We start from the raw sequence: 11,899 nt of genomic DNA on the forward strand, positions 1-11,899 counted from the left end.
CTATAAATATATACACATATGGGTATGTCTTTGTTATCATGTGTTCTAGGGTCATCCTGGGCTGTGGACTGCCTGTCTTTATGGCAGTGATAGCGAGTCAAGCTGTGTCATAGCAAAACAGGCCCACAGGGTGAAGTGTGGTAATTATTTGACACAGCTCTCCATCAAGTCAACTATGTACCGGGTACCAAGCCATGGGCCTGCAACATGGTGCCCCCGCCTCCCTATCCCACCATCGGGAAGACAAATCTTGTCATTCAGAGCTCAAGTAAGGCCAGGTCAGTCAGTGCTGGCAGAGGATGGCCTCAGGGCTCCTGGCTGGCTGCCCTGCTCGCTCATGTGTGTCTTTAGTTCTGGGGCTAGCCTGAGGAGGAGAAAGAAACTGAACTGTAACTCTTGAGGAGTTGCCTGATGTCCATAGGACATGGGCCACTCCTCAACTGCTCCTGGTCCTATAGCAGAAACACTGAAAAACAAAACTACACGTCCAGGAAATTGCACATCGGCCGGAGCATTGCACTCCTCTGGGGTCTCTTGGCTCCAGTTGTCCAGCAACCTCACACTATCTGCCCTAGAGCTGCACTCAGGCAGAGGGCGTGTCTCCTGTTTGCTTAGCCCCGAAGATGTCAGATCCCATCACCATGGTCACCTCTCACCTTCAGCAGCATCAGATGTCTGGGTCCAGTAAACTCTGTGGGGCTGCGGTCCCCTGGGACCTGACACAGATGCTGGGATGTCTGGACAAGAAGGAGTGTAGACCCAAGCTCCTGCCTCTGAGGCATCACCAACCACCCTGAGGTAGGGTTGGATTTCTGTGTGCAGTCTACTATGCCAAACACACCTCCAGCGTGGCAGGTATCGGGCCTCCTCCAGCAGCCCTGGAGTTCTCAGAGTGGTGGCAGTGTGTGTGGGAGATGGTGAGAGCCGATCCCCACACTCTCTCTGAAGGGCATTGCCACCTTCTCCATGTAGTGAACAAGAAGCCAAGCAATTTCAGCCTAGGGCTGAGCACCTTACTCCATGGCCTGGCTCTTACTCCATGCGTGTGCTCTTCTACCCGGCCCTTTTTCTCTAGGTACTCTCAAGCTGACTCCTCATTTGCCCAATTCCCCATCACCTTTGTGGCCTCCCTTGGGCCCCATTTGATCCTGCACTTTTAATATCCTTACGCTGATTGTTTAATGAACCTTACCCATACAATAGCTATCATTTCTTATGGTACTTATGGTTGACAGGCTATCTGCTGCCTTAGAGGAAGGCTTGTGTTCTCTGAGTCCTTGTCACCTCTTACACCCTGTGTCTGGGTTCGAGTGGGGGTGGGACTGAACCTTAGCCCTAACTAGCTAGGCGGGAAGACAGGCCACTGGGGCGAGGCCCACACTTGCAGCTACACTGTACACCATCTGCTGTAGAGGGCAAGGAAGGTATCCAGGCAACGGAGTCGGAGACTACTGGCTAACACACGGGCCATGGGGCTGAGGCACACCTGGCTTTGCCTGGCAGACAGGAGGCAGTTCTTCCTGCTAAGATGGATGCTGCGTACCCCAGCACCCTGTAACAGGTCACTGTACCCCAGGGTGACCTCAGGATCCATGGCAGATGGCATATGCTAGGCAGCTCTACCCCTTCTCCCTGCCTCAGCCTCTGCCACAGCCTGCTTGCCAGAAACCTCGAGAGCAGAGGTGGGGGTAGGGACCAGAGCCCTTGGAGCTGGGCCAGCGGCTACAACAGAGCTGTGCCCCGAGTAGTTCCACCTCTGTCCTGGCCCTCTGAGCTAACCACCCAAGAGATGGAAGGAGTGGCGCATCAGTGTTGGTGTCAGCAGAGGAGGAGAAGGGTCTCTGTGTGGATGGCGCCCTGGCAGCTCAGAAGCAGTCTCATTGCTGACAGCAGCTTCACAGGTTAGGACCTGGCAAGAGCAGAACCCAACATCTTCCGACTCCCGGCCTGGTTAATCTCCCGGGTGGGTGTGGGTGCTGAGGGTAAGGGGGCAGAGAGAAGCCAGAGCCATGGGGGAAGGAACACGACATTTATTAAACTCTGATGGGTGCAGATCAACTTTCTGGCAAGTCCTTGTTCTTAGCCATTTTGGAAGACACCTGGGGGCCACAAGTGCCCCCTCCCCGAGATATCCCAGTGAAGCCAGGGTCCCACCCCACCCTCTGGCACTTCACCCCACTCCCTAGATTCCCCCCCCCCCCCAGTCCCTCCTCTTCCAGACACTCCCTGCAGTTCTCAAGAAAAGTACCTTTGATCCCTGCGTACAACCTAGGGTGGAAATGAGCCAGCAGACCGCACGAGAGAGGAGGATCTCGGAGAACAGGGGACGGCAGGACATGGGGAGGGCTGTTAAAGCATCAAACCAACTTTTAAACAGATAGTCACATGGATACTGAGGAATAAATCTCTGAAACGTCACATTTGGGAACACGTTGAGCATTAAAGTAAAGAGCTGCATGCCGACGCGTGGAGGCTACACTAACACGGAGCGTACAGGGCCTGAGTGGGCAGACACGCACTATCATCTGTTTGTAAAGAAAACGCTCTATTCATATCTGCAAGGAAGGACAGGCAGTCTGAACAGTGTGCCAGCTGGTGAGGCTGCGGGCTGGGGCCATCCGAAGTGTGGAACGGAGGATCTTGGGTAGGTTAGAGTGCACCCATCCCGGTGACCTCAGACGTCAGCCTGGAACGGACAAAGGCACAAGGGACACGTCACAGGGTTCTTACAAGATGAGACAGTAGGGGAGGGCACCTCTCCATTTACAGGGAGCGAGCTATTCCGGGTTCAGTGGCCATGAGCGGGGACCCAAAACACAACAGGTGGAAGTCCGCCAGATCAGATCTGTGGAGCTTTGCCTGTCCCTCAGTCTTGCTGAGTTTGGATCCTTCCAGGCTGGAGCACTGGACCAGGGGCACCTTTGTGGGGGCTCCAGACTTTTAAGCAGGGGCTTCATGACTGTCACAGAAGAGCTGTGACATGGGTGGGGACCCTGGGAAGTTTCAGGAGGAGCGCCCCTCGTGGATTTACTGGAGCAGCCAGGGTGTGGGGCTGCAAGGCACTGCTCGTGAGGACCCAGAAGCCTAAGAATCACTCACCTAGCATTGATGAGATACTGGGCAAGGCTGATATTGGCTGGGGTCCCTGTGATGGTGATCTGGCGCTCTGAGGAGCCTTCGGTGGCATTGGCAATTTTGATCTGAGCTCCTGACATCTGTCGGATTTCATTGATTTTGGTGCCTTGGCGTCCAATTATGCAGCCTATAAGCTAGAAGAAATGATGGAGGAATCTCTTAGAGAAGAGCCCAGAGCATCCCTTTCAAGCATCTGTGAGAGCCTTGTGGGAACACCCAAGAGAACAGGCTGGAAACACTGCCAGTAACGCAGTGCTCTAAAAGAAAAAAAAAAAAAGAACTGCAGAGTCCTGAGGCTGTCCCTGGACAATGTGAGAGGTCCTGGCTCTGCCTGTTGACAGTCTTATCGCCTCTGATTCATGTCCCTCTGGATAAAGTCTATACAACAAGAGACATGGCCACTCTTCTTGCTGGCTTCCTCTACCTGGTCACAAGTGACCCAAAGACAGATTGGGAGGATGGACTGGGGAAGCCCACAGCAGCTCTGGCCTAGGCTGGGTCAGGGCCTTCTGGTACCTTCACAGGGAGACTGGATCTGCCAGAAGAGTGAGCCTCACAGACACTAAGGACCATGTAAAGTTTATTGCTGCTGAAATCTACCTGTTGATGAATTCAGATGAAGTTGGGGACAAATCCAAGTGTTTGCTTGGTGAGCTCTGTTTAATGGATGCAGAGACCTGTGGCCAAGGTCATCACCAGGAGTGAGGACCATTTCTAAGGCAGCTCAGGGATAAGAGTGCCCTCCATCCTGGAGGTCAGGATCTTTTCTCTGGCAACAGCTGCAGTTGGGTACCTGCTTACATGTTTCTCAATTCACCCTGTTCCCTGGTGGGGGCAGCCTGGACCCTAGGAAAGACTACAGGGGAGCCAGATGACATCCCTGGGCTTTCAGCACTGATTAAACAGTTCCCATATCCACATGCAGGCACCGGGTGCTCCAGAGCAAGGAAAGAACATTGGCCAGACAGGCCCTGAGCATGGTACAAAGTCACCACATGTCTCGGTGGTTCTGTTGGACCAGGCCATCTGAGCATTGGCCTGAGGGCTAGAGGCTGTTCTCATGCCCTGAGAGCAGCATCGGGGCCAGAAGTGCCCCAGACTGAATGTTCTAAGGCAAGCTCTGTGGCAGTGTCCAACAGGAATGGACTCTGGTTCTTGGCCTCTGAAGGCTTGTGTGGGAGAACAGATCCAACATCATCTAGGTCCTTTCTGCAGGTGAGGGAGGACACTGATAGACACTGGCCTGACTCAGCTGTGGCCAGGAGAGAGAGCCAGACCAGGTGACAGAAAGGGTCAGGATGATCATGTTCTGTTTCCTTCCTTGTGTCCAAGAATGGTAAGCTACAGGTGTGGACCACTGGACCCAAGAGACTGCATCCTTGCCTATAACCTAGTCCCTTCTATAAAGGTCTAGGTGAGTGGGAGCCATCTACACCATAGATTGTATAGCCTTCCTGTGCAGGGTGAAAGGGTAAGCTCTGAGTGTGCTGGTGAAAGAGAGCTGCCCTCCCTAGAAAGACTTCAGGGATGACAGGCAAGGCTAGGTTGGCTGGTGTTCACGGATGGCCCAGCAGCAGAGCAAACAGGCACAGTGCTCTCCTCCAGGCCCAGGCCTGGCTCTTAAGTCTATTTCAGGTTAAATGCAAGCTGGTGTCAGAGCTCTGGAGAAACAGGATTCACGTTAGCAGCCTTCAAGAAGCCCTATGTAATGGAACATGTACTGGCAAGCCCATGTACCTAGAGCAAGCATCGCACAAGGAGCAGGACGGGGAATATACAAAGCAGAGCCCTTCTCCATCTACAAAGCAGGAGCCAGGTGTCATGACACTGTCACCCATGAAGACAGCCTGACAAATTCATCCAGCCTCCCATGTTCTAGAAGCTAAGAGGCTGCATAGCGATGCCACGTGTCACCTGGGATGACGCCTATGCAGGCTCCTACGGATTGGGGGAACCCGAGCTTGTCAGGTAGTGGGACAGATGCCTGGGGCTGGTGACAGTGCCCCTTCAGGGGCCATCTGCAGCTACATGGGCTCACGGGCTCTCTTCCGACCAGCTCACCCTGCTGCACAACTGTCTGCCATCTACACTCAAGCCTGGGGTGTGCTAGAACCATAGACTCTGAGATTCCTGTAGTTGGTTCCCATGGAGGGCAGGCGCAGGTCCTGGGTTTCCTGCCTGGCTAGTACAGGGAGAAGACACTGAAGGCTCTTCAAAGCCTGACTCTGCTGGTCGGGAGAGAGAGAAGGGAGTAGGTAAAGCGCTTGCCACCCAAGATGAGGACTGTCGTTTGACCCCTGGCTCCCAGGTGGTGGTGCATGCCTGTAATCTCAGCACGGAAGAAGCAGACTTAGGTAGGTCCCCACGGCTCAGTGGTGAGCCTAGATCCCAGTGAGAGGCTCAAAAAACAAAGTAGATGGCTCCTGAGGAATGACACCTGAGGTTAACCTCTGACCTTATATGTAAACATACAGGGACACACAGACAGACACACTAACACGCACAAACGCACGCACACATACAGAGCTGTAGGGGCTGGAGAGATGACTCAGTAGGAAAAGCGCTTGCTGTGCGAGCATCAGGACCGTATTTGGATCCTTGGCACCCACATTAGAAGCTGAGGTTGATGACAGCTGTCTGTAACCCCAGTGCCAGGGGTGGAAACACACCCCAATGCCAACCTCTGGTCTCCACAAATGCCTATGTGAGTAAGTGCATCTGTATACCCATATACCCTCTATACAAATAAATAGGCAGGCAGGGAGGGAGGAACACACACACACACACACACACACACACACACACACACACACACGCACACACACACAGACGGGGGCGGGCGTTGGGGGAGACAGGCACAGGAAGAGCCTGACCAGCTTCCAGGCAGAGAAAGCCTGAAACATTCTACAAGTCAGAAAGTGGGCAACCCCTGTATGGCCCCCACACAGGCTGTCTCTTGTGCTATCCTGGCAGCTACCCTCAGAAGACATGGATTCTCCTTCCCTGACCATCCTGTTTGGCCCCACTGACTCAAGAGGCTGCCCTCACTGTTCCAGGCCCCTGTTGAGCTTGAGAGGACTAGGTGTGCTGACAGTCGCTCTTGAGATCACAGCTTGTGGTGTCCCCGAGGTATGGACCAATTGAGGGACAGTGGAGTTAGGCATCCTTGACATGTAACCCACTTCATGTCCCAGAGAACCTCAAGCCTCCAGTGTGGCCTCATATCACTCACAACCTTCCTGGACCACCAGTCTCAAGGTCCCTAAGCCAGGGTGCTGCTGCTGTTGCCACAGACTCCCAGCTCGGCCCTGACACTGACTTCTGACTTGCCCCGATGGTCCCACTTCTTCTTGTCTGAATCTTTCACGAGCATTGTATCCGTTTAAGGTGGGAAAAGGAGGGGAGAAAAGATTCCACAGTGGGGTCCAGGCATTGAGGGGAGAACAGGATGGTGCAGGGGGTATACTCACATCATTGGGAATGGTGAGCTCATGAGTGCTGGCCGGGGGGCTGGCATCCAGACCTGGGTACACCAAGGGAACATGGTTAAGCTGGAGGAAAGACAGTTCGTTGCCATAGCCATATCTGGTCCATATTTCCTTAGGCCGGCTGAGGTGAAGGTCAGCACAGCCCGGGGGCCCAGGCCCAAGCCCAGGTATAACCCAACCTCCAACTTCTCTCAAAAGAAAAAAAAGAAACCCCACATCTTGCATACACAGCCTAGCAGGCTCTGAGTTAAAAAAGAGGGCAGCCATCACACCTCAGGCCTTCCCAAGACAGCTGGGGCACAGGCAACACTGGTCACACTGGTCACACTGACGTTTAATAGTTGTCCCTCTGCTCAGGGAGACTGTTCAGGGGAGAGGTGCCCACACTTTGCTCCACGCAGAGACCTCTGTGGGTTCTGCTGCACGAAGCCAGAAGTGGCCAAACCACACACTATATTTCTGCTTCTGACACAATTCTGTCCAAAGGCCACCGCATACAGCTAAGCCCAGGTTTTCGTCTTTGCACGACTCAGCTATGTCACCAGATAACCGGCAGGGTCTCAGAGCCCGCATGCTAATTCTCTTTTGCCATAGTGGTAGGTACGATGGCTACGCATGGGACAGCGTATGCTCTGTACACAGCAGCCCCATTTCAACAACAGAGAGCTCATGTCTGCAAGCTCTAAAGCTGATGTCTTATGTTCAGACTCAGCAAAGGTCCCTGCACAGGACTGCTGGGTCCAGACCCCAGGCTCTAGCCTTTCCAGATGGCTCACCCCACGCCACTTCAGAATGCCCGGGAACCCGGTTCGTCTTCCTCACATCGTGTTCTCTCTTACTGGTCCTGCCTCTGCACCAAGCCTTCAGTACTGTAGCCATGTAGTCATGGAACCCAGGACCCTCCCCCTAAACAACCTCAGGGAGCCCCTACTCCTCAACACACTCCTCATCCTCCCAGCCTTGCTCCCCGCCCCCGGCTCCCTGCGTGCTCTTCCTCATAATCTTGTCTCACGTGGTTATTGGCTCCTGCCAGAGTGTGACCCCCAAGGGCAGGTGTCCAGCAGTCAGGCCCAGGGGGACGTGCTGAATGAACCCATGCACCCCGACCCTGCTGTTCTATCTACACTGGAGTTTCTATCTCTTTTCTTTTAATAGTAGCTTTAAAGTACAACCGTTTGGCTATTTAGGAATATATACACATTCCAGAAGCAGGAACATGGGAAATGCTATTTGAAAGGCTTCCCTAGCACTACTGGCGTGCTGGCCAGGAGTCCCTGGGGCAGCGGGGTACTTCTGTCGGATCTGAGATTCGACTGAGCAAAGCACAATCCTTTTTCAGGGACACCAAAGTTTGGTGGGTGGTGAAGGGCATGTCTGCTTAGAGCCCATACTCAGGACAAGGCTTCAGCCACAGCCGCGTTTCACCACGCACCTCCTGGCTGTCTCGCATACACCCTTCCCCCGGCTGCCATGTGAGGGCACGTGTACTCTCAAGGGCCATGATCATGGTGTCACACGAAAGCACGGTGTGACACTATTTCGGAGGCTGCAGTGTCAGCCCTGTGTCCCCACCATGGCCACAGGTATAAAGTGTATGGTATTTCCCCCACAGGACCCAGAGAACACTTTCAGCCCCAGTCTATCGCCTTGCCCGAGGCTGTTTCCTCAGTCACCACATCACAGTCCACGCACACCCCCCCTGCAGTGTCCTGGGACCAGGCATTTCAGTGAACACCAAAAGTAGGTGTAGACACACTCAGCCCAGATCCATCTTCTCAGAGTCTGTGCCTGTCTCCAGGAAAAGCCATCTTTGAAAAACACATACTGTCCCATGGTCCCCACAGTCATGCTCTCGCTACACACCCCTCCACACTGCACGGCCGGAGAATTAAGGCAACGCCAGACAGTCCCTCCTCTTGTAGGTGCACACTGCCTCAGGCCACCCAACTGTTGACTGTGTTTGCTCAGGCCCACCATTCACCAACAAGGGAAGAGATCCACCACCTGGCTCCTGGGTGGTCCTCAGGGCTCACTCCACAGCCTACACCCCTGGGAACTGTCTATTGCCAGGCGACTTGGGAGCTAGACACTCAGCTGTCAAAGGTGTGGGTACCCTCGTCCTCTGTACGTGCCCCCTGACCTGCTGCCCCAATACTGTGGTCTGTTTTACCTGACGACTGGCCCATCAGATTTTGAGCTTCTTCGGAGGAGTGTAAAGGCAGCTTTTCTCCTGGAGAGCAAAGAAGAGAGAGGTTTAATGGTTTGCCCTCAAGGAGAGAAGCAAGGTCCCTTCAACTAGGAAAGCTCAAAATATGATTGGTGCATGCACAGCTGACGTGCACAGCCAGTGTATTTTCACTGGCCATAGCCGCCGGGCAGCTCTGCTTCTGTGAGAGACACTTGCTGCAGAGGCCCGGCCGGGCTGTAGCTAGCCCTTCTGACTGCTTCACCACTGGCCCGAGTGCAGGCTAGCTCTGTCAGTGCTATCCTAGGCAGGGTTGCAGCAGCCGAGGCTGGGGTCACTGCTGCTGTCAGAATGCTTGATCCAAGAAGCGATGTGCTCCGAGCTTGGCCAGGTAGAAGCCTTTGTAGGAAAAGCCACCTGGGGATGGGCCGAGGGTGAGGTGGAGCAGCACCCTGCACGTAAGACCCTCGAAAGGCAAGAACACGGAAGCAGAGGAGCAGTAGAGTAGCCCACCGCGGGAGGCAGACCGACCCGCCCGGCCTCGGCTGTGTGCGGCCCACTGCGTTAACACCGCAAGGTTCGGCCTTCAGAGCTCCGAGGGCGCCTGCGCTACTCACTGCACTGCATAGAGCTCAGAAAGAAAGCGAGTCCCCAGGTGAGAAGAGAAGGTCAGAAAAGGGCAGCTGGGTACGTACCGGGGAAAGCGGGGTTGGTCTGTCCGAGGGGAGGAAAGGGGGTTTGCTGCATGGCCAACTGGTGGAGCTTGGTCAACTGCTGGGGGTAGGAGGGACACGAGAGCTAAGAAGGTTATTGTCATTGAGTACAAGTCACACCAAGTTAAAAATGGCAGTAACAGAACTTTGCACAGAGAGGTTCAGAGGGGCCATGCGGACACATGGCAGACAGCGCAGCAGGACGCAAGGACTTGGCCTGGGTGGAACCAATGGGCCTGGCTGCCAGCCAAAGGCCTGACTGAGTTGTGCCTTTCCCTTACCAGGCTAGTGAGGAGGATGGGCCAGTGGCTCTTGAGGCTCTGAGAGGAGGGTCTGGGGGACACAGAGCAGGGCCAGCTGGGCTCCTAAGAGACCAGCAGATTGAGTCTGGCAGATCATCAAACCTTGCTCTGGTTCCAGCTTCGTGAAGGCTTTACTCACCTCCTGCCTGCAGGCCTCATTTTAATACAAGGCAGCCTTCGGGTGGGGGATAGGGAGAGGAGAGGCTGGGAGAGCTACGGGCCTGCCCCGTAATCACCTTCTTGACTTATGTGGGGTGACAGGCCGTATGTGAAAGATGCAGAGGACCCTGAGGACAAGGCTCTCCATGGAGGCAGCCTTGCTACTGCTCACTGCTGTCTCACAGGCTACATCTCAGCTACCACCGGCCACCGAGCATCTTAAGGCAGCTTGAATATGCAATTCCTTTGTTCATTTCATCCGAGCCTCACTCTCAAATTAACACGACATCAGAACATAAGAGGAGAAGTCTAGGCACACTTTGAGCAAACGAACAGGGTGAACCCAGCTACCCTTTTGAGACTCTAGCACTTTGGTACATAGGGTATGGGCTTCCCCAAGTCTGGTTTCCTGGAGGATGGGTGCTGAGGGCATCATGGCACAGGAGCCCATCAGACAGCACACCCACAGGAAAGGTGTTCTCTCTCTCAAACAGGTCCTAGCAAGGCTGCATGTCATCAGGTCAGGCTCTGGAGGCTGGCCTGGATTCCTGCTGCCTTCAAAGTTAGGTGACATAGCCAGCAGAGCTGGGAATGAATGGAAGACACTGTTGCATCAGAGGGCACTATGGCTACTGAGTGGGGCACTCTGGATAGAAAGCTGCTGCCTCTGTCTTGTTGGTGAGTGTGTCTCAAACAGAATGAGGGTACTGTGTTGCCTCATCAGGATCAAGCAGCTTGTCTAGATGCCTTTCAGTGGAACTTTTCTGCATTTAGCTTACTAGCTGCAAGGTATCCTCAAAGCATAGATTACTGCCCTGTGAAGATTGGGCATTGCCTTGGCCTGGCCCTTCCTGATGGCCTCTGAGCCAGTGGAGCTGATGTTGGCCCTTATCCTGCCCCTTTAACCTGAGAAAGAACATTAGCACACGAACCCAAGGCATTAGGGTATTAGTATCTACAAAAGGCCAACTGCCTTGGCCTGGCACAGGGATACTCGTTCTTTCCCATGTCTGACTCCCTCCCCAGAAAGATGGTGGGAGGGCACATCCTAACACAATTCTACTCCTCTTAGAGGTGCCTGGCTTCTTGGCCTACACAGGGGAGACTTGGCTGCCTCCTGAAAGAGCATGTCAAATTAGGGGACGTGTGACTTGGGGTCAGACTCAGCTCAAAAGATCCTTGAAGAGGTGGTATACGATGGGCCCCAGCAGGGACTGATAAGAGTACCTCCAATTTCTGCTGTGTTACACAGTATCATCGACCATGTCTGGCAGGACGAAGCTTGGTTTCCACATGGCTTATATCTGTGTCTGTTCTGACTCTGCATTCATGGGCATACTAAGTCACTAGAATGGACATGCTTGCCAAAGGCAGAAGAGCATGTCCAGAAGCCCGTCACCAGCCCACATCTCAAGGGTGACACAGGTCTCCAAGTAGGATGTGAGGCTCCACAGGGAAGGGCCTGAGGAGCCAAAGACCCTGTCTGCTCCACCCTGGAGCCTTGGTGAAGGCAGTGTTTCTGACACAGACACACCACAGAAAGGTACCCTAGAAGGTATATCCCTGTTTGGATCTGCCAGGGGGGGAGGGGTCTTAGAAGAGGTGTTAGGTGTGACTTGTGTGGATGCTCACAAGCCTAGAGAGTTGTAGCAGCTGCACGCTGATCATACCCACTGTTTCGATGCTTCGGTGCCCATTGACATGACATTACACACCTGAGGACAAGAGCTGGCTTCATCTGCCTGACAGATGAAGACTGCCTATGGAGCAATGGATGGTTCAAGATGGCAGGGGAATGGAATGTAGAACTGGGTATGTGAGCTAAGTGCCAAGGGAGCAAGCTTAATTTAATGTGGACTAGATCTGTGGAGACACCAGGCCTCTGCTCTCTCATCTGTGGGGACACCAGGCCTCCGC

General features: G+C 54.0%; 1 protein-coding gene across 8 annotated transcripts in view; it reads right to left on the bottom strand.

Annotated features, from left to right (window-relative positions):
• Positions 1 to 2,189: 2,189 nt before the first annotated feature.
• The window catches only part of Pcbp3 (poly(rC) binding protein 3), a 46,411-nt gene continuing 36,701 nt past the window's right edge, over positions 2,190 to 11,899 (bottom strand). For 2 of the 8 annotated variants that reach the window (XM_055607200.1, XM_055607197.1), the window contains exons 11-15: positions 9,504 to 9,579; positions 8,794 to 8,853; positions 6,606 to 6,658; positions 3,100 to 3,269; positions 2,190 to 2,686 (exon numbers count right to left, since the gene is read on the bottom strand). In XM_055607200.1, the coding sequence (XP_055463175.1) occupies positions 2,650 to 2,686; positions 3,100 to 3,269; positions 6,606 to 6,658; positions 8,794 to 8,853; positions 9,504 to 9,579 (396 nt within the window). In that variant the 3' untranslated portion in view covers positions 2,190 to 2,649. Of the gene's footprint in view, positions 2,687 to 3,099; positions 3,270 to 6,605; positions 6,659 to 8,793; positions 8,854 to 9,503; positions 9,583 to 11,899 lie in introns of all 8 variants that reach the window. The other 6 variants (XM_055607199.1, XM_055607196.1, XM_055607202.1 and 3 more) reach the window with 3 other exon arrangements.

Source organism: Psammomys obesus, unplaced genomic scaffold (genome assembly GCF_907164565.1).
Source record: "Psammomys obesus unplaced genomic scaffold, mPsaObe1.curated_primary_1811, whole genome shotgun sequence".
NCBI classification, from domain to species: Eukaryota; Metazoa; Chordata; class Mammalia; order Rodentia; family Muridae; genus Psammomys; species Psammomys obesus.